Below are 20,374 nucleotides of genomic sequence, written 5' to 3'. Positions count from 1 at the left end.
GGAGGCCTTGCGGGAGGATCGGGCGCTCGGCGGCGGAGGTGGTGGGAGGCGGAGGGCGGGAGCGCGGGTCCGGCCGGCCCTGGCGATGGCGGACGCGGCGGCCTCCCCGGTGGGCAAGCGGCTGCTGCTTCTGTTCGCGGACACCGCGGCCTCGGCCTCAGCCTCGGTCCCCGCGGCAGCGGCGGCGGCGGCAGGCGGAGATCCGGGGCCTGCGCTGCGCACTCGGGCCTGGCGGGCCGGCACGGTGCGGGCCATGAGCGGGGCGGTGCCCCAGGACCTAGCGGTGAGTGGCGGCCGAGGCGGGCACTCGAGGCCGGGGCTGTGGGGCCTGCGGGCGGCCTCCCCGGGGGCCTTTGTGAGGGGGCAGTGGGGTGGGGGTGACCCAGTTCCGCGCCCCCAGATCTCCTCAGCGCCCCCCGCCGGCTCTTCAGCACCTCGAGCTCTGGCCGGCATGGCTTCCGCGTCGGGGTGCGCGCCCCGTTTCCTCCGGGGGGGCGGCCAGGGGCTGCTGCCTCCACCCGGCAGGCCCCGCCTCCTGAGCGACCCCTTTTTCAGCGTCTCCCCCCAAACACGCTTTCGGAGCAGGCTCCCGAACCCTGGGCTCCGGGGCCCCTCAGAGTTCGGCCGGTGCTGCCGCTGCTCCCTGGAAGACGCGGACCTGTAGTCCCCAGCCTCTCCCAGGAGACCTGCGCCCTGTTCCCTTCCTCCGGGAGCCCCGAGTGGGGCGGGAATGTGGGCAATTGTGGGAGGCACAGAGGCTGCACTTGGAGCTGCTGGGGCTTTTTTATCTGGTTACTTCCTCCTTGTCTGAGCCGGGCTCGGCCTGGCGGTCTCCAGAAAGGCCAGCTCTCGGGACTCTCTCGGGCTCCTCTCTCTCTTTGCGCTTCTGGGTGACAGGAGCTGCAGTTGTGGCTGTTTTTGATAAGTTTGGGATCTGTCCTAGCAGCCGAGTGGGGCTGCTGGGTGGTGCTTTTTTGCTCCCAGCTCGGCTACTCCCCCAACCTTGGGAGAGGTTTTGTTTTGAAACTTTGTGTTGGGGCTCAGCCGCGTTTGACTACTTGCCTTGGTGTATTTTGTGATTAAAGTTGTTCAGTAATAGAACTTAACTAGCCTTCGGGACCACGGTGTGTTATTTTTGTTAATGTGGCGGCAGAATATTGTCTTTGAGCTTTGGCAGGGCTCTTTTAGTTCCTCATTCTGATAGCGGCCCTAGCTTCTCTGTTGAGATAGGGCTATGAAATTAGGGGGATTCTTTTGGAATGTAATAGATCAGCAGGCAGAAGGTAAATTTTCTTGATGAACTTGCTTCTGCAGATATTTTCTTCGCTATAAACGGGAACGCATTTTGTGAGATTTAGTAGTAATATTGTAGGTTTCTGTTATTCATTTTTCTGCCTATTGATCAATGGTGTTAAACCCCTTTACCCCCCGCCCCCATGCAAGCTTTATGGGTTGTTTGGTTTATGGCTGTCTTAGGCGTTGCTTCTGCTACTTAAGTTCGCTTGATTTGATCCTTCTCCATGCTCTATAAGAAAAGGCTGCTTGGACATTTATGAGGCTTGGGCGGGGGGCGAATTTGTAAAAAGATATCAGGAATATAGGGGAGTGAGGAAGATGATTAAGAACGGGATTTGGATTTAAAGTCCTCTGCGCTTTCTTTAGAAGATTGCTTTCTAGGTAGGGATGAGGAGAGGTGTCCTTCTCAGATCCAATAATTTACTCTACCCCCTTGAATGCAAAACATAGTTAAGATCCACCGTTATGTGCATAATTTAACCAAAGGCCTAGTCTGTCCTAGCTTTTCAGTTGGAATTTTCTATTCTAGTTGTTTCCATCAAATGAATTGCTAATGTGCTGTGCACCTGAAATGGCTACCCATTCACTTTGTTGTTTGCTGGACTCCCTAAGGGCAGAGGTTTTTGAAGCTCTCTGAGATGCTGGACACCTACTAAGCTAAATACTGAATAATTTTACTACTGGGTCCGTGGAATTGGTTTCTCAAACCAAGTGAAAAGTTGCAGGGATTCTTGGAAATTAAAGCAAAATGTTCATTACAACTGTGTTGAGGTCTTGCATAGACCTGTGTACATACAGAAGCAAAGACAGATTTGGGTTTTGAGAATACACTTAGCTTGTCTTGTATGTCTGTCAAGGGACACAGTTGAGAAAACGGCCGCAACAAAACTTTTAGAGCCTTTAGAATTTTTCACCAGCTTGCAAAATTGCTCAAGAATTGCTCTTGCTATGGTGAGGTTCTGTTAATGACAGTGACTAGTATAGGATCAGAACTAGCCGTTTGTTTTCCTTTTTCATTAGAGATTTCCTTTGGACCCTAGGCATGTGGGCATTTCCAATTTGCACCACACACCGTAGTAAACACAACCGTCTCCCAATCAAAAGTGTTCTTCCTGTACTCAAGGGTGGAGTTTGCAAGCAGCTGGCCTGTGATTGGGCAGATTTTCATTCAGTTATGTTTAAGATGTTTTCAGGCGTGCTTGGCTTTGAGTAATGCATAGCAGGGCGCCCCCTGTTAAGGATGAGTAATTGAGGGTTGGATGAATGAGTTTTTGAAGTGATTGAAAACACTTCTCAATTGTAGGCTCCATTAATATCCTCTTTCTAAATACTTTTTGATCTAGAAATCTTTCAAAATATAGTCCTGATCCCTTTTTATGAACCCTTTTTTTTGAAAACAGTACCAAAGCCATGTGCTACCTTAAGATGAAATATGGACAAAGAGAAGTCAGGATCCTGTTGACTGGGAGTTTTGGTTGATAAGGGTTTGATAGGTGGCCATCTTCATCAAAGCTATGCTGACAAGTAACTACTGAGATTTTTAGATGAAGTAGGAATAGAAAAACAGCCTTTTTCTCTCTCATGGAATTGAGCTTTATTTGTATTTTAGAATAGGCCTGTTTTTTTAAAAAAGTCTTATTGCAAATTAATTTAATGGAGTTTCATGCATTTATCTCTAACTCTTCTTTTCTAACTCAATGTCCTCTTTGTGTTCCTGAATCGTTATTGGTCTATATAAGTTGCAGAGCCCTTGGGACCTTCACATATGTAGGTATGGTAGATAAAACAAACAGACCAAAAAAACATGGATTTTCCTTTTTTTTTGTTATAAAAGAAAAACTTACATTTTGCGAAATGTCAAACAACCAAAACTCCATCCTTCACCAGCTCCCACTTAGCAAAGAAGGCTTTGCTCATCTTTCTTAATACTGGTACAAAACAAAAAATATTAAAACATTCATCCATATACAAAAGGTTGCTTTTTTTAAGCAAATGATATCATACTGCACAATATCTGCAGCCTGCTTTTTTCTTTTTTCCATTTAACATTATACCGTGTGCATCAGTACCTATAGATCTTACTCATCCTTTTAGATAACTAAGTTATATTTCATGGAATGGATGTACCATAATTTATTCAGTCATTTCCCCTTATGGTGGACATTCTTGTTTAAAAGTTTTTGGCACTACAAACAATGCTGCAGTTAATGTACTTGTACATATATATATATATATATTTATTTATTTGTTTGTTTGTTTGTTTGTTTTATTTTTGGTGAGGAAGATTGTCACTGAGCTAACGTCTATGCCAGTCGTCTTCTATTTTGTACGTGGGATGCTGCCACAGCATGGCTTGATGAGTGGTGTGTAGGTCTGTGCCTGGGATCAGCAAACCCTGCACTGCCAAAGAGGAGTGTGCAAATTTAACCACTACACCACGAGGCCCGGCCCCATATATTTTTATGTAATTGTGATTTTATTTCTCTGGTTTAGCCATCCATGAGTGAGGTTGTTGGGTTAAGGAGTATGTGTATTTTTATTTGATTAGGTAATGCCAGGTTATTTTCTAATAAGATTGTAGCATTTCATACTCCCACCAGCAGTGATACACAAAGTGCATGTTTCCCCTCACCCTTGCCATCACTAGTGTCATCATTCTTTGTCATTTTTGGCAATGTATGGGTGAGAAATAGTGTCTAGCATTTTCATGACTAGTCTTTTTTCTGTGTTTATTGGCCTTTTACATTTCTTTTATGCCTATTTGAAAAAAATGGAAGTTGTCTTATCACTCTGTACAAGTTCTGTGCATGTTAGGGATATTAACCCTTTTACCTGTCAAGCGTGTTGCAATTATTTTCTCTCATTTGTCTTTTGACTTTGTTTGTGGGTTGCTTTGCCATACAGAAAAATAAAATTTTTATATCATCAGATCCCTTAGACTTTTCTTAATGGCTTCTGGGTTTATTTGCTTGGGAATGGCTTCCCCATCTTGAGCCTATATAATATAAATATGCTTCAAATTTTCTTTCAATATTTTCATGTATTTTTACCATTAGATCTTTGGTCCATCTGGAATATTTTTGTAAATGGCATTGAGGTAGGGGGATCTAACTTTTTTCCTACTGAGTAACCAATTGTGGCAGCACCAACTTTAAACCATCCGTTTCTTGCTGTATGATAGAATTGAATGATGCTTTTAGTAGTATTGGTTTTTTTTTTTTCAATGTGTGTCTTAGCTATCTCAGCTGTCCAGAACTTGCAAGAGGAATGAAAGCGTATCTGCCTTATTTTTTTACCCTTTAATCTTTCATCTTTATCTGAGGGAAAGGTGGACTCTAACATACTCTTTTCCTTTGATTTGAGATAATGTAATAATTGTAACAGTGTCTGGGCTAATACCATGTTTCTTCTATCTGGGAGTCTTCCAAGAGGGGTGAAAGCGTATCTGCCTTATTTCTTTACCTCCTCCTCCTCCTACCTTTCCCCTCTGTTTCAGGTTAGGTGGACTTTAAAATACCTCTCTACTTTGTTTCTAGATAATATAATAATTATAGTCAGGTCCAGGATATTACCATATTTCCAGTGTACCATCCATTATTTATTCATTCTCAACCTACGTTCAAACAAACATAGAACTTCAGCCCTAATTGAAATAGGAGTTTATGGCTGTGTGTGTGTGTGTGTGTGTGTGTGTGTGTGTGTGTGGAAGATCCTCCCTGAGCTAACATCTGTGCTAGTCTTCTTCTACTTTGGATGTGGGATGCCTCCACAACCTGACTGAGAAGTGGCGTAGGTCCGCACCCTGGATCCGAACCCGTGAATCCTGGGCCGCTGGAGCAGAGCGCACGGAACTTTAACCACTTGGTCACAAGGCCAGCCCCAAGGGGTTTATGGCTTTTAATGATTATCCTTAAGTATCCTTTTCTTGCTTATAATTCCAAAAGTTAAATAAAAGTCTGAGTGATATCATGATACCTCATGATATACTTTAAAATAGAATATGTTTTCCAGTGTACGGTTTAGAGAACTTTGTATAAAAATGAGATTGCACAGGGGGCCAGCCCCTTGGCCGAGTGGTTAAGTTCGCCCGCTCTGCTGCAGCAGCGCAGGGTTTCCCCGGTTCGAATCCTGGGCACAGACATGGCACCGCTCATCAGACCACGCCGAGGCATAAAATCTTTAAAAAAAAAATGAGATTGTACAAAAGAATATATAACATTTAAGTGTGAGCATACTTCTAAGCATACTTTTCATCTTAACTCCCCTCTTAAAGCAGAAGGTCTATTTTTGAAACACTGAGCCACCTTTGAGTTTTTTAGGCATTCAAGTGCTTCCTATAGTTTTTTTTTAAGTTTGTCTTACTTTATGTGTTTATGTGTGTGTGTAATTTTTATTAGCTCTATCTTAATTTGTCTTTGCATTCTATTTATTTCAGGGCTGTGCAGTATGTCCACCAGTGATCACATTATATACTGGTCATTTTGTCCAGCCTCCTCTCTCTATTACACAGTCAGATCTTTTCTCTTAATTACCCGTTTATTTCTAAGAGTTGCTTCATTAAGTCCTCACCTTCCAAGGCTTCATTCTCGTCTTTGGTACTCACTTGCCTAGTTCTCATCCCCAGCTTGTTCTGGTTGATTTAGTTTCCCCTCCACTCTCCTAAATGGTGGCTAAGTAAATAGCATTTTCTGTTACTGATTTTCTCAACAACAGCTGGGGTGGGTTCCAGTAGGCTTTGCTTCCAAGAGGCCTGGGGGACACAACACCTGTTGCTGCTTCTCAGTTTTCCACTGCCTTTGACAGATTGGTTGTTTTTAAGCTCTCCCCACCCCACTATCCCTATTGCCAAAGTGTCTTTTATCCTTGTTCTGGAGATGGGTAAAACCTGCCTGATTGTTTAGTAGTGACTCATATAGTGTGACCTCTCTCGGTTTTGCAAGGACAGAAACTCCGTTTTTTGTGTGTCTCTTCAAGGGTAATCAGGCTCGAGGGGACTGATTCTCACTAACCAAACTCTCAGGAGGCTGATTTGTAAATCCACATGTAAGGTTATTAATTTACAGTGGGAGATATACCTATCCGGAGATCTGCACAGAGCCCCCTCCTGGTCTACTCAAGAGACCAAATTGCAAATAAGAAGAATCCTTGGTGTGCAAAGAATCAAGACAGGGAAAATTGGATGTTGCCTAAAGGGTATTTACAGCAAGCAGCCCTGCTTTGGTGATCTTCCATTGCTTTGTTCCCCCTTTACCCTTTGCTTTTTTTTTTCCCCCCCTGAGGAAGATTCACCCTGAGCTAACATCCATGCCAGTCTTCCTCTCGTTTTTTAGCATGTGGGCCTCCAGCACAGCATGGCTGCTAACAGAGTGATGTAGGTCTACACCTGGGAACCAAACCTGGGACCCCAAAGCAGAGTGCACCAAATTTAACCACTAGGCCACCAGGGCTGGCCCTACCCTTTACTTTTAATGTTGTCATCCATCAAAATCCTATAAAGAGAAAAGAAAGCCTGGGCATTCTAGGTTCTTCCACATCTATAAAGCCTTTCTGAATCCCTGGCATGTTATTTTTTTCTTTGTTCTTTTAGCATTTTGTAGATACCTCTTTTGGAATATTTATCACAGTTTTTCTTATAGATATATAACGATGTATAGCTCATCTCCCCTACTAGATTGTAAGTTCATCAATAACAAGGAACACATGCATTTTTCTATTATTTTAAAAGGCCTTCTCTGACTGCCCTATCTTAAAAAGTAGAATATTTAGAAGCCAGTTTTAGGTTAACTTTCACTTCTGATGTATTGTGGAATTTCTACTCTATGACCCCCCCTGTTATAAGGTATTTATAATTGATGTTTAAGTTTTTTTCTTTTATATATATATATTTTTTTTTTTTTAAGACTTTATTTTTTCCTTTTTCTCCCCAAAGCCCCCCGGTACATAGTTGTGTATTCTTCGTTGTGGGTTCCTCTAGTTGTGGCATGTGGGACGCTGCCTCAGCGTGGTCTGACGAGCAGTGCCATGTCCGCGCCCAGGATTCGAACCAACGAAACACTGGGCCGCCTGCAGCGGAGCGCGCGAACTTAACCACTCGGCCACGGGGCCAGCCCCTCTTTTATATATTTTTATTGATATGGACTCACTATTAAGTTTTTTGTCTTGACATTATTGGAGTCATATTTGGGACCCCAGTCCAAGGTACATTGTCCATAGGTATTGTGATTTACATCTGGATTGTTAGATTGGAAGCATTAGATGTTTTATTTTTCTGATTCTTAAGTAATGTGTGCCTATTATACAAAATTTAGAAATTATTTTAATAATAATAATAAAATAGCCTCTGTAGTGTCACAACACGTTAGAAACTGTTGTTTATATTTTGATACATTTTCTTCTAATCTTTTTTTAGAATTAAGAGGTGAATTCGTACTGTATTTTCAATTTTGAGTTTTACTTTGTCTCTTAAAAATTATTTTCTTGTATTACTAAAACTCTTTTGTATTGTGAGTGATTTTAATTTTCATGGTGCTCTTCTGTATTTCCCACATGTAAAATGTATTGCTTTTGTAACGGAAAGGAAAACAATAAATGCTCTGTAAGAAAATCTTATAATTTTTATTGGCTGGATAATTTATTTAACTGTTCCGTTTCATTGGATACTGAAATTGTTTTAGATTTTAGGCTTTATCAGTAATGCTGTGATGAGCATTTTTATAAAGTCTTTTCTGTGTTTAGGGTTGTTTCCCAGTATTATTGCTAGTAGTGGTATTATGGAGACACAGAGTATGCACATATTTAAGTTTCTTGATATATAGCTTTTTTTTTTTCTTGTTTTAAGTCATATCAATTTATACTCTGAACAGTAGTATGAGTTTGCTTAAGGAATGCATCTTTATCAGGAGCCTGTGGTCTGCTAGGCATTTTATGCTTTTATTTCATTTAATCCTACCAACAATCCTTTGAGGTACTTACTGTTCCTATTTATAGGCAAAGGAAGTGAGGCTCAAACAGGCTAAAGTAACTTGCTCCCGGCTACATAGCTAAGGAATGGGGAAGTTAGGATGCAAATCCAGATCTTTTTGATTCCACAGCCCCTAAAAGCACTGTGTATATATATGTATATATATGCTTGAATTTTTATTCAGGTTATCTGTATGGTACTCAAGTATTTAACATTTAATTTATTGAGGATGTTAGAAAGTAGGAAAAAATTGGGAATAATTGTTAGAAAACTCTCTCTTGATCAAAGGAACCATAGAGAGAAAATTATTTTTTGTTTGAAAACAGCAATATTCTAGACATGCATCATTCCCCACCTTGGCTGTCAAGATATCCCACAGTTTTGTAAGATCATTTGTAACACAGTTCATATTTTGTTTAGAAGATAGGTAGGAGATTGAAAAAGAAAATTTAGGAACCTTGGGAGTTAGTCTTCCATTTCCCTTACCCTCTCTAATTCACCACCACCATATCCCATTATTTTTATCTCTAATTTCTCAAAGACACTTTCCATTCATGCAGTCTTATTAGTTTAGGACTTTTTAATCTCTTTCCTGAGTTATCATTGCTTTGTAATTGGTCTCCCTGCCTCCGGTTTCTTCCCTCTGTAATTTTTCTTCCATTCTGATCCCAAAGGTAATTCTTTCCTTTTTAAAAAAATGTAAATTATATAAGTAATATATGAATACATATTCTAAAGAAAAAAAAGAAATGCTTACTGATAAAGCTAAAATATTATTTCCCTTCCTATCTCAATCCTCCTTCTTATCCCACCACCCCCCTAGAAAATAATCTGCAACTTGCTTTTTTCCATATAGTGTATCTTGGAGATCTTCCTACATTAGTCTATCAGATATATCTCATTTTTTAAAACTTGTCTACGTTATTCCATAGTATGAACAAAGTGTGTTTAGCCTTTCACCTAATTATAAAATATTTTGTAATTTCTATTTTGATTTCCTATTTAGAATGAATATTGAGAAGTTTTTCTCCCCAGATGGCATTATCTTTCTAAAACATATTTTACTGTGTCTTGACCCTCCCCCCTTTAAAACTTTCAGTGGCTCTCCCAAGGCCTGTAGCAGGCAACATAAACTCACATGTGTCCAGGGACCAGGCTTCTGAGAAACAGCTGGGTGACAGACCAAAAGGTGTAGGGGGGATTGGCAACTGGAGAGTGCAGACACTGCCTAAAGATGTTCAAATGCACATTAAAAACAAACCAACAAAAAAACACTCTGTTGGCGAAACAAGACACTTTTGCCACCAGGTTTCACTTTGTCATCCATTAACATGCTAGTCAGAGCCCTTTACCGCTTTCTTAGTAGCCGCCTTCTCCTCCTGCTAGGATACTCAATCTGCCTTTATGTTTCTCTGCCTTTACACCTGCTGGAACGTCTTTCCCTACCTTCTCTGCCAGAAGAATGCAGTTTGTCCTTTAAGACCCAGCTTGTATACTTCTACCTCTTCTGTGAAACCTTTCTAGTTTCCCACGGCAAATGCCTTCTATAGCCTAATACAGCATGTGCAAATCTTTATTATTGCCTTTATTACATAGCTCTGTAATAATTGCTGTACTTCTCTGTTGGCTCATCCAGGATGTGAGTCCTTCCTACCAAGTGCTACCTTGTTCACTTTGATATTCTTGGTCCTGGCAAGTGCTACTTGTATATGTAAGAGGTGTTCTATTTTTGTTGAGTGAGTAGATAAGCAAATAATTTTATTAGTTGTAGTAAGAATGGTCTTGGGGAAAACCAGAATTCAAACATGATTACGTGATAAACCTGAAGACTTATATTACTCAGATTACTACCATCTGATTTTATCAAACTTAAGGGAACTTAGTTGATTTTTTAACGAATTTATTTGATTTTAATATAAGGAAAATGAATATAAGTCACATATAGACTATAAAAGGAATGTTGAAGTGAAAGTAAGAGTTTTACCGTTAACTCTCCTTAACTGATAAAATATCTTACATTTTGTCCTTGGGTTCTAGCTGTAGTGTGTATAGTACTCTTTGCTATGTTTACTCTAATAGTAGAAATTTTTTACAGACTTTTTAAAAAAAATCAACTCAAACTGTTTTAGTCCTGTTCTGTTCAGATTATCAACCTGCCTTGGTCATCTTTGACTCAATCCAACCACTACCATTGATTTTTGTTAATTTATGTCCCTTCTTCCTGTCCTGTGGCCTGGCCACTACCATTTTAAGAGTTCACTTTTTGTGTACTTTGACCTGAAATGTTCTAACTCCTTCCATTTCTCTAGCTAGGAGGTAAAGCGCAGTGCTAGGGGCAAAAATAAGCCTTATTGTTGGAAGAACATGTTTATGTGTATCTACATTCCATATTGCTTTCAAAACAAATTCATATTGTTATCTTGGAGCTGTTGCTTGATCGCAGAATGTATAACAGTGGTTGTTGTCAGGTTAAACACTTTATTCCGCATCCTTTGCTCAGGCAGGTTAAGAGATAATTGTCCTTAAATTAGGTGAAATTTGTCTCCCAAGTATTTCAGCTTTTCCCTGATGTTTTCAGATATGTGATGATAGGATTCCTGAATATTAACTTTTTAAAGGCTCAAGTTCTTATACAAAGAATAAAAACAGTCACAGCTTTAATACAATGACTTCATTTAGTGTTCTTCTTGTATTTGTGTATTGGTTTGACTTAGAATTTTGTGACTCATATATTGATTTTTAAAGTGTCTGGCAGATTAGAACTGCAGCATGGCGTCTAGCCGTCAAGTCACCATGGATCCTCAACCTCTGGTGTTCTAAGTGATGCTGGATAGAGTACTGTGTCACTCAGGGACAGACTCAGCCTGGCCACTGAACACTACACGCTGCTTTCCATGGCTTGCTAGGTCTTGTCTGTCCTCTAGCCATCGCCGCCTGCTGACATCAGTTATGTAAGGGCACTACTATTCTCCCAGTCTCTGGTTCAAAATCCAACTCATTTTGAATTTCCCCTTACTTTTATATCCAGCCAGTCATCAAGCTTGATGATAGGACTCCTGGATTCTCACAAGCACAGTTCTCTTCCTTCCTAGTCACTCCTACTCTAGTCATGTAAAAACACCCCCTACTTCCCCACACCCCCAAACTCTAACCCATCTACATCCACTGCTAGCTAGCTGAGTTTTCCAAAAACCAACTGCTCTGTTCCTGTCTTGACCTTGAGTAGAAACCTTTCAATGGCAATTGCACATACACACACACACACACACACACACACTCACACTCACACTCACTCATACACACACACACACACACACCCCTCTGCTTGGCAGCTGGATGGAATCCTAATTTTTTTTTTTTTTTTTTCTTTTTGAGGAAGACTAGCCCTGAGCTAACTCCTACCAATCCTCCTCCCCTATTTTCTGAGGAAGACTCGCCCTGAGCTCACATCTGTGCCCACCTTCCTCTACTTTATATGTGGGACGCATACCACAGCATGGCGTGCCAAGTGGTGCCATGTCTGCACCCGGGATCCGAACTGGCGAACCCTGGGCCGCTGAAGCGGAATGTGCAAACTTAACCACTGCGCCATCCTGCCGGCCCATGGAGCCTAAATTTTTTATCCCAGTGTTCAGGGTCTTCCACATTGACTCTTAGTCTTCTTAGCCTCATCTCCTCTCTTTCCCTACAGTGTTCTATAGCTCCTGACCATCCTGGAACTTGACTGGAGCTTTCCTTGGCCTCTGCCCGCATCAGTCTCTACACACCTGAAGTGATCTCTCCTGCCTCTGAACATCCCCCATACTCTATTTTACTTTATTTCTGTTTATCTTATGGCGTATTATTGCCCAAGTAGTGCTTTGCAAATGACCAAAGTGCTTTGGAATCTATTACTTTAATTTTTACAACCAGTCTGTGAAGTAAGACTGTTGTGTCTTATCACAAGGGAGGAAACCAAGACCTGATGAGGGAAGAGTGGCCTACCCAAGTTTTGCAGTTACTAGAGAGTGGAACTAAGACTCAAATCCAAGCCTTCTAGGACATAAGCCCCAAGCTTTGTTCATTTTGCTGCTACCACTACCTTTCTTGGTGCCTGAGTCTGCGCTTAAATGTTAAGTTTGAGTACCTGTCTTTCCAGTTACCTGCAAGTTACGCAAATTGGGTTTTATTCCCCTAGAGTATATATATATATATATATGAATGAGGCCATATTGCAGTTCAGTGTTCTCTGTAAAAATCATCCTTCCTCTTTCTGAGCCTTGTTTCCCCATCTTTCTTTTTTTTTTTTGAGGAAGCTCAGCCCTGAGCTAACATCTGCCAATCCTCCTCTTTTTGCTGAGGAAGACCAGCCCTGAGCTAACATCCGTGCCCATGTTCCTCTGCTTTATACGTGGGACACCTACCACAGCATGGCTTGCCAAGCGGTGCCATGTCCGCACCCAGGATCCGAACCAGCGAACCCTGGCTGCCAAAAGGGAACGTGTGCACTTCACTGCTGTGCCACCACACTGTGCCACTTTTTTTTTTAAGTAGAAATGAAGCTTACTTGGTATATTATAAATAATAAAACTAGAGCTTTATATAATGAATTTTCTTTCTGGAATAACTTCAGCAATGTACTTCAATTAATAAGTATTTATTGCCTGTGAAGAGAAGAAGCCTAACGCTAGGCTACTGAGCAGTGGTTCCACACTTTTCAAGTATAAGTATCCTGAATTTTCATATTGTTCTAACTATAATTTTATGCTGACTGAGAACATAGATACCAACAAAAGCTGTTATGAATTCAGTAACAATTTTAGTGGATTTGAATTTTATTTATTGTATCATCTACATTTATTTGAAAAATAATAATACATACATGTACAAGACCTCTAGTATTCAGTCTACAGGAAGTGCTTGATGCCCCTAGTACTTCCAGATCTTCCTAGTAACTCCATGGTTCCCAGTTGGGGAGTCACTGCTGTTTGATTCTGACATTGTCCTGTATCACTCATTATTGCCTTAGGAAGCTTCATGTGAGAAATTTCTTATAGGGCCAAGTGGTTGTAATAACATTGTTTCCTGGAGTAATTGCTTTATGTTTTCCTCTTAGACAGTGAGAACTATGCAACTGACCTCTCTATTTTCAGACTGGCCTTTAGGAAGCTCAGAGCCAAATTTATCACCTCATACAGCTGCATAGATCCTTATTGCCGGCTTAAGTTTTCTGTTTTCAAACTTTGATAGTGACTTTCTGTTGTAGTTTGCTTGGCCCTGATTTTTTAACTTATATTTTATCATTTTATTGCATATGTTTCCCAAAAGCCAACTAAAATTCTTTGAAAGTTAAGTGGGATATAAATAAATACTCAAGCCCTTCTTTTGTCATCAGCTATATTTTAGGCACTGGACATATCCATTCTAAATATTGATACCTATATGCATATGTCTTGCTCTTTATGCTGGATTGAACGTGATCAGAAATCAGAATTTATATGGAAAAGCCAAACCTAAGCATACTATTTATTAGAAAAATGTAGGTTCATTTAATATGAATTGCTTTCAAAACTCCCTACAGTGTCTACTTAAGTATATCTCAAAAAGTGGAGTGTCTCTTCTGGGAGGAAGCAAAGCATTGTTGTGACGACAGCATGCCTCTACTAGCAGATATGAGATCACTGCTGGCAGTGGTACTTAAAAAATCCACACACAGGACTAGAAGGGCAACTGTTTTATTTCAGTGTTTATCTTTTTGAATTTTGTACCGTGTACATATATCACTTATTCAAAATAATTAATAAAAGGAGTTCACAGTCATTTTCGGTGGAAGTGTAAAAAATTTCTCTTCTTACCTGTTTGACTATCAGCTCCTTGAGACCAGGAAATGTGCTCGATTCCTCTCTGTATTCCTGAACCTGGCACAGTGCCTTATACATATATGCCCCCAGCCAGTGTGCATAGGTGTGAACTGGAAACAAAGAACTGCAGATTTCAGTAGAATCACAGCTAAAACTTACTCACTGTGAGTCCCTCATGCACCCTTAGTTCTGTTCAGAATGGGGCTGAGACCAGCTTCCTGGCTCTGAAGTAAGATTGATTTTAATTAAAATCCACTAAAACAATCTAAAAACAAGTTAGCAGAATTTCTCCTAGTTGTTCAAAACAGGGGGTTTATGTTTGTTTATACATTGGAGTGTGGGGTTTTTCTACATGTGACCTTCAAACTGTTCCTTATCTCTTCTTGCAGATCTTTGTAGAGTTTGACGGCTGTAACTGGAAGCAACACTCCTGGGTTAAAGTTCATGCTGAAGAGGTTATTGTGCTCCTGCTGGAAGGGTCTCTAGTATGGGCACCTCGGAAGGACCCAGTCCTTGTCCAAGGTGCTCGAGTCTCCATTGCTCAGTGGCCAGCCCTGGTGAGTGACGCTGATTGGCTGGGAACTTATTTGGGCTTTACTTCGACGCTGTAACTGTGGTATTTATCTAATAGCTGAACTCTATAGAATTCCCCAAACTCTATGATTTGTCCTTAACACACTTTTATTCTGAAGTTACCAAAGCAAAAATTGGGAGAGATCTTTTCTCCTGTGTCTTCTGAAACTTTTTATATTAGATAATATTTGATACTTTTTGTTGCCAAAGAATTTTTTCACCTGTAGTCTCTTCTCACAGTAAGGTTATGAAACAGTGTTTGTAATCCTTAAGGTCTTTTTTTTCCATAGGAACTCTATTTTATTTTTTTCCCAGCTTTATTGAGATATAATTGACATAACATTGTGTAAGTTTGTGTACAACATGAGGATTTGATATACATATATATTGTGAAATGATTGCCACTGTAAGGTTAGTTAACACATCCATTGATTCACATAGTTACCTTTTTGTGTGTGTGGTGAGAATGTTTAAGATTTATTCTCTTAGCAATTTTCAAGTATGAACAGAGTATTGTTACCTATAGTCACCATGCTGTACATTACATGCCCAGAACTTCCTCGTCTTATAACTGAAGTTTGTACCCTTTGACCACTTTCATCCATTTCCCTCACTCCCTCTTCCCCTGGCAACCACCAGTTTACTCTCTATATCTATGTGTTTAGTTTTTTAGATTCCATATATAAGTGAGATCATACAGTATTTGTCTTTTCCTGTCTGACTTATTTCACTTACCATAATGCCCTCAAGGTTTATCCATGTTGTAAATGGCAAGATTTCCTCCTTTTTTGGTAAGGAAGATTGGCCCTGAGCTAACATCTGTTGCCAGTCTTCCTCTTTTTTTTTTTTTAATCCTCAAAGCCCCGGTACATAGTTGTATATCCTAGTTGTAAGTCATTTCGGTTCTTCTATGTGGGATGCTGCCACAGCATGGCTTGATGATTGGTGTGTAGGTCTGCGCCCAGGATCCAAACCAGCGAACCCCAGGCCACTGAAGTGGAGTGCACAAACTTAACCACTCAGTCACAGGGCTGACTCCAAGATTTCCTCCTTTTTTTGTTTTTTAAATTTTTTTTAACTTTTTTTTTTGAGGAAGATTAGCCTTGAGCTAACATTCATTGCTAATCCTCCTCTTTTTCGCTGAGGAAGATTGGCCCTGAGCTAATATCCATGCCCATCTTCCTCCACTTTATATGTGGGATGCCTGTCACAGCATGGCTTGATAAGCAATGCATGAGTCCGCTCCCAGGATCTGAACGGGCGAACCTCAGGCTGCCAAAGAGGAGCACGTGCACTTAACCGCTACGCCACTGGGCCAGCCCCAGAGAGGTCCTCCTTTTTAATGACTGAATAATATTCCTGTGTGTGTGTACATACCACATTTTCTTTATCCAGTCATCCATTACCAGACACTTAGGTTGTTTCCATGTCTTGGATATTGTGAATAATGCTACAGTGAACATGGAGTTGCAGATAGCTCTTCAAGATAGTGATTTCGTTTCCTTCAGATAAATACTCAAAAATGGGGTTGCTGGTTCATATAGTAGTTCTATTTTTAATTTTTTTTTCTGCTTTTTCTCCCCAAATCCCCCAGCACATAGTTGTATATTTTAGTTGTCGGTCCTTCCAGTTGTGGCATGTGGGACACTGCCTCAGCATGGCCTGACCAGTGGCGCCATGTCCGTGGCCAGGATCCAAACCAGTGAAACCCTGGACTGCCACAGCAGAGCACGCGAACTCAACCACTCAGCCACGGGGCTGGCCCCTATTTTTAATTTTTTGAAAAACCTCTATATTGCTTTCTATAGTGGATGCACCAATTTACATTCCCACCAATGGTGCACAGAGGTTCCCTTCTCTCTATATCCTTTCCAGTACTTATCTTTTGTCTTTGATGATAGCCATTCTAACAGATGTGAGGTGATATCTCATTGTGGTTTTGATTTGCATTACCTGTTGCCCATTTGTATATCTTCTTTGGAAAAATGTCTATTCAGGTGATTTTCCCATTTTTTAATAAGATAATTTATTCTTTTACTATTGAGTTGTATGAGTTCCTAGTATATTTCGCTATTAACTCCTTATGTATGATTTGCAAATATTTACTCCCATTCATTATGTTGCCTTTTTATTTTATTGATCATTTCTTTTGCAATGCAGAAGCTTTTTAGTTTGATGTAGTCCCACATGTTTATTTTTGCCTTTGTTGCTTGTTATTAAGTTTTGTTTTCTGAAATCAGACAAAATATACTATAAAGTTTAATTCTGAGCATATCCATTTGTTTCTACCTATCCTATTAGCAAAGTATAGGCATAAATGGTTACATTTTTTAAAATCTTAATTCTCCTGTGGCTAACCAAATTAAATAAATAATACTCAGAACAAATCTCTTTTACCTATTGATTATACATATCATCAATTACTAAACTGTCTTTTTTCATTTGTTTTTAAGGCCACTTTCCAATTGAACTTTTAGAAGAAGCTCAAATGGATGTTGTCCCCTGGGTGACTTTTGTAGGCTATTTATTTGTGAAACAGTAATATGAATTTATCCGTGCATATTTATACCAGTGATTATTTTAGAAATCTCACTGAGATTTCAGGAGTTGTAGAGATGATAATGGTGTAACTCTTTATTCTGGGAATTTACTGTACTTTTAGTCCTCTTGAAGCCTGGCAAGAAGATTAGTCAGATCCCTAGAGAGGAGGAGGAATTTCTCATTCTTCTTGTCCTTTTTAGCTGTAAATAAGAAGTATTGAGCTGACTTTCTGCTCTAGTTTGCTTGCTGTGATTATTTGAGGGGCAGGTGCTTGGTTGGGAATGTTTCCAAGGACTTAAGCTTTAGTTTATCTGTATTTACTGAGGTGAAAGATATATTAATAATGGATATTTTCTCTGAAGTTAGAGATTTGGTTGAACTGTTATATATGTTCTTTTGCAAGTTCTAATAAAGTTCTTGTCATTGTACTTCACAGACTTTCACTCCCCTAGTAGATAAACTCGGTTTGGGTTCTGTGGTTCCAGTTGAATACCTTTTGGATCGAGAGCTTCGTTTCCTGTCGGATGCTAATGGGTTACATCTGTTCCAGGTACTTAACATTTACTCTAGTCCTAAGCTTATTTCTCGCCTTGCTAATTTCTTTGTTGATTGTAAATATATGGTGTTTCCCCTTTTGTTTTAGCATTGAAACAAGTCCTTCCTCCCAGTGATACACTATGCTTTTTAAAGTTTCTCTGTTCCCTTGAAAAGTGGGCTTGGCGGCTGAGGCTTCTTTCCTCTTCTATAGACCCCTACCCCACCCTAAAACTGCTTATGACTTAATACCACAATTCTAAGGGTCTCAGAAGAGGTGGCTTCCCAGAGGTAGCTGCTTTTATAATTTGAGTCTGAAGGGGCCTACATTTATGTCAGTGGCAGGGAAGCTGGGAGTTTGGGATGATTCTGAGCAACATTAAATATTTAAGAGCTTATGTATATCTTTAGTTACAACGAAAAAGGATAAGTTAGTAATTTAAGCAAATTAGCATCTGAGTTAGAGTTTCAGAATTTATGAATAGTAATATTTGTTTCTCACTTGTAAGGGTTACTGTCCAAAGGTTAAAAATTAGGAGACTTCTAAGAGTTTTGCTCTCTTACTGAGGCAGCCAAGAACAGTATTTCCTAAACTGAAATATTAATGAAAATTTCTTTGTTGATGTGTCTTCCTCTCTCATGAGGCCTCACACCCTCTCAGCAACTTTGCTTTATTCATCTTTGTGAATATGAGTAGGCACTCAGTAAATGTTGAATAAATATCAAAATAAACAAACAGATTTACCTGGAATAAAATGTTTTGTGGTCAAATAAGTATGAGAAACACTGACCTAAGAGATTTTTTTCTCCTACGTGTCTTCTCAGAGCCTTTAATATCCTATTGTATGTAGAAAGATATAGTATGTAATATTTCCTAAACCTAATTGATTCTATCATCCTTATTTTATGCAGAGTATTTCATGAGATTAAGGTCCTACAGAACATTCTTTGGCAAATGCTATTATAGAACTCCTTAGGAGTACGATTTTTCTCATCTAGTTACATATTATTGCTACTCATTTTAATATTCAGTTGTTTTCTTCTTTTATCTTTGCCAGATGGGAACAGATAGTCAAAACCAGATTCTTTTGGAACACGCTGCACTGAGAGAAACAGTTAATGCTTTGATCAGTGACCAAAAGCTACAAGAGATATTCAGCCGAGGTAGGAGCAGGATTCTTCTGTCCCTGAATTTTGAGTCAGGTGTGTGGTCAATGTTGAAAGTGATAGAATGAGGAGGATACCATGCAACTCTAAACATTTGTGCTTGTCTTCTTTTTGTATGTAGAGTCAAGAGTATCTCCAGTTAGCTGGATCTCTAGAATAGGTTGGCAAATTAGGCTCTCACTCAGACCACTGTTTTCTCTTTGTATTACGTTTCATAATACACAGTTTTGTCTTGAGTTTTGTTGTTTTTTTCATTTCTGAACTATTCACTAAGGACTAATCTTGTACCAGACACAATGTTGAGATACTAGGGATATAACCATGAGCTAGAAAATCTCTGCCCTTGTTGAGCTTACTGTCTGTAAGTTTCTCAAGTTCTAAAGACAGTTAATACCAGCAAATAACAACTAAGAGTGCAAGGTGGATTCATAAGGAAAGTTGTCCATAGACTCATGCACATTAACAGCATGTTATTTTTTAAGAATGAAAACAAAAAAGAGAATTATTAGCTTTTTTCAGTTCAGATACAGATTTTGCCCAAGATTCTACACAAAGGTAGATTATTGCTTCATTTGTCCTTCCCTTCATGTTGTACATCCATTCCTCTTTCCTTCTGAGCCTCGTGATAATAATCATGATTTTCAGTGAAATAGGGTCCTTGATTCTCTCTTGTCAAACTAAATCTAAACAGGTAAAGGTAGGAAAACTAACCTATTTAGGGAAGGAGAATATCAGGATAAAATGGGGCTGTTTAATAATCAAGGAAAGGTATGGAGGAAAAAAGAAATGTGAGGAAAAATTAATAGCAGAGAGAAGAAGATCAAGCAGACAGAATGAAAGGTGGAGATGTATATGAGTATATATAGAAAAATTAAGCTTAAATATAGCTTTGAGAGATAATAATTTAAAATAAGTAATGATTTAGCCATATAGTCTCAAATGTATAAGATATGCAGGAGAGAGAAACTGTCCTTCTTGGCTGGCCAACTGAAATTGCAGGGTAACATTACCTGCTGATAAAGTAATATCTTTGAAACTATGTGTTCCTAGGAAGACAGGTGCTATATTTGTTCAGACTATTATAGTGCAGAGGCTGGAAACCCCATAAATTGAACTCTCCACCTACTGTTCTTGAAAGTCAGATAGCAGAGTATAAATGGTCATATATCATTCCTGTGGTCACTTAACAAAATAGTACATTCAACTTACTGACCTCTCACTTTTTATATATATGTCAGATAGATCTGAGTAGATTTTCATACTACCTGTAGTTTTTGATTTCTAAATTTCCTTTCTCTTCTCTATGTTATTTCTAGAATTGGAAGATTGAGATAAGGTGGAATCACAGTGCTGAGAGATTCCAAGGAATCTCTTAAAAAAACAGAATTTACAAAAGTCACTGGGAAAAACTATTTATGTTTTAAATTTAATATTAAAATATTAAATACTGACTGATCTCTCC

At 39.6% G+C, this 20,374-nt stretch overlaps 1 protein-coding gene across 1 annotated transcript in view; it reads left to right on the top strand.

Annotated features, from left to right (window-relative positions):
- Positions 1–20,374, top strand: part of KDM3B (lysine demethylase 3B) — a 56,164-nt gene continuing 35,790 nt past the window's right edge. Inside the window, exons 1-4 of the mRNA XM_046666254.1 lie at positions 1–283; positions 14,487–14,654; positions 17,648–17,761; positions 18,804–18,909. Coding sequence (XP_046522210.1) covers positions 86–283; positions 14,487–14,654; positions 17,648–17,761; positions 18,804–18,909 — 586 coding nt within the window. The 5' untranslated portion in view covers positions 1–85. The remainder of the gene's footprint in view (positions 284–14,486; positions 14,655–17,647; positions 17,762–18,803; positions 18,910–20,374) is intronic.

The sequence above is a fragment of the Equus quagga genome, chromosome 7 (genome assembly GCF_021613505.1).
Source record: "Equus quagga isolate Etosha38 chromosome 7, UCLA_HA_Equagga_1.0, whole genome shotgun sequence".
NCBI classification, from domain to species: Eukaryota; Metazoa; Chordata; class Mammalia; order Perissodactyla; family Equidae; genus Equus; species Equus quagga.
This window is presented reverse-complemented; position numbering and strand designations above follow the sequence as displayed.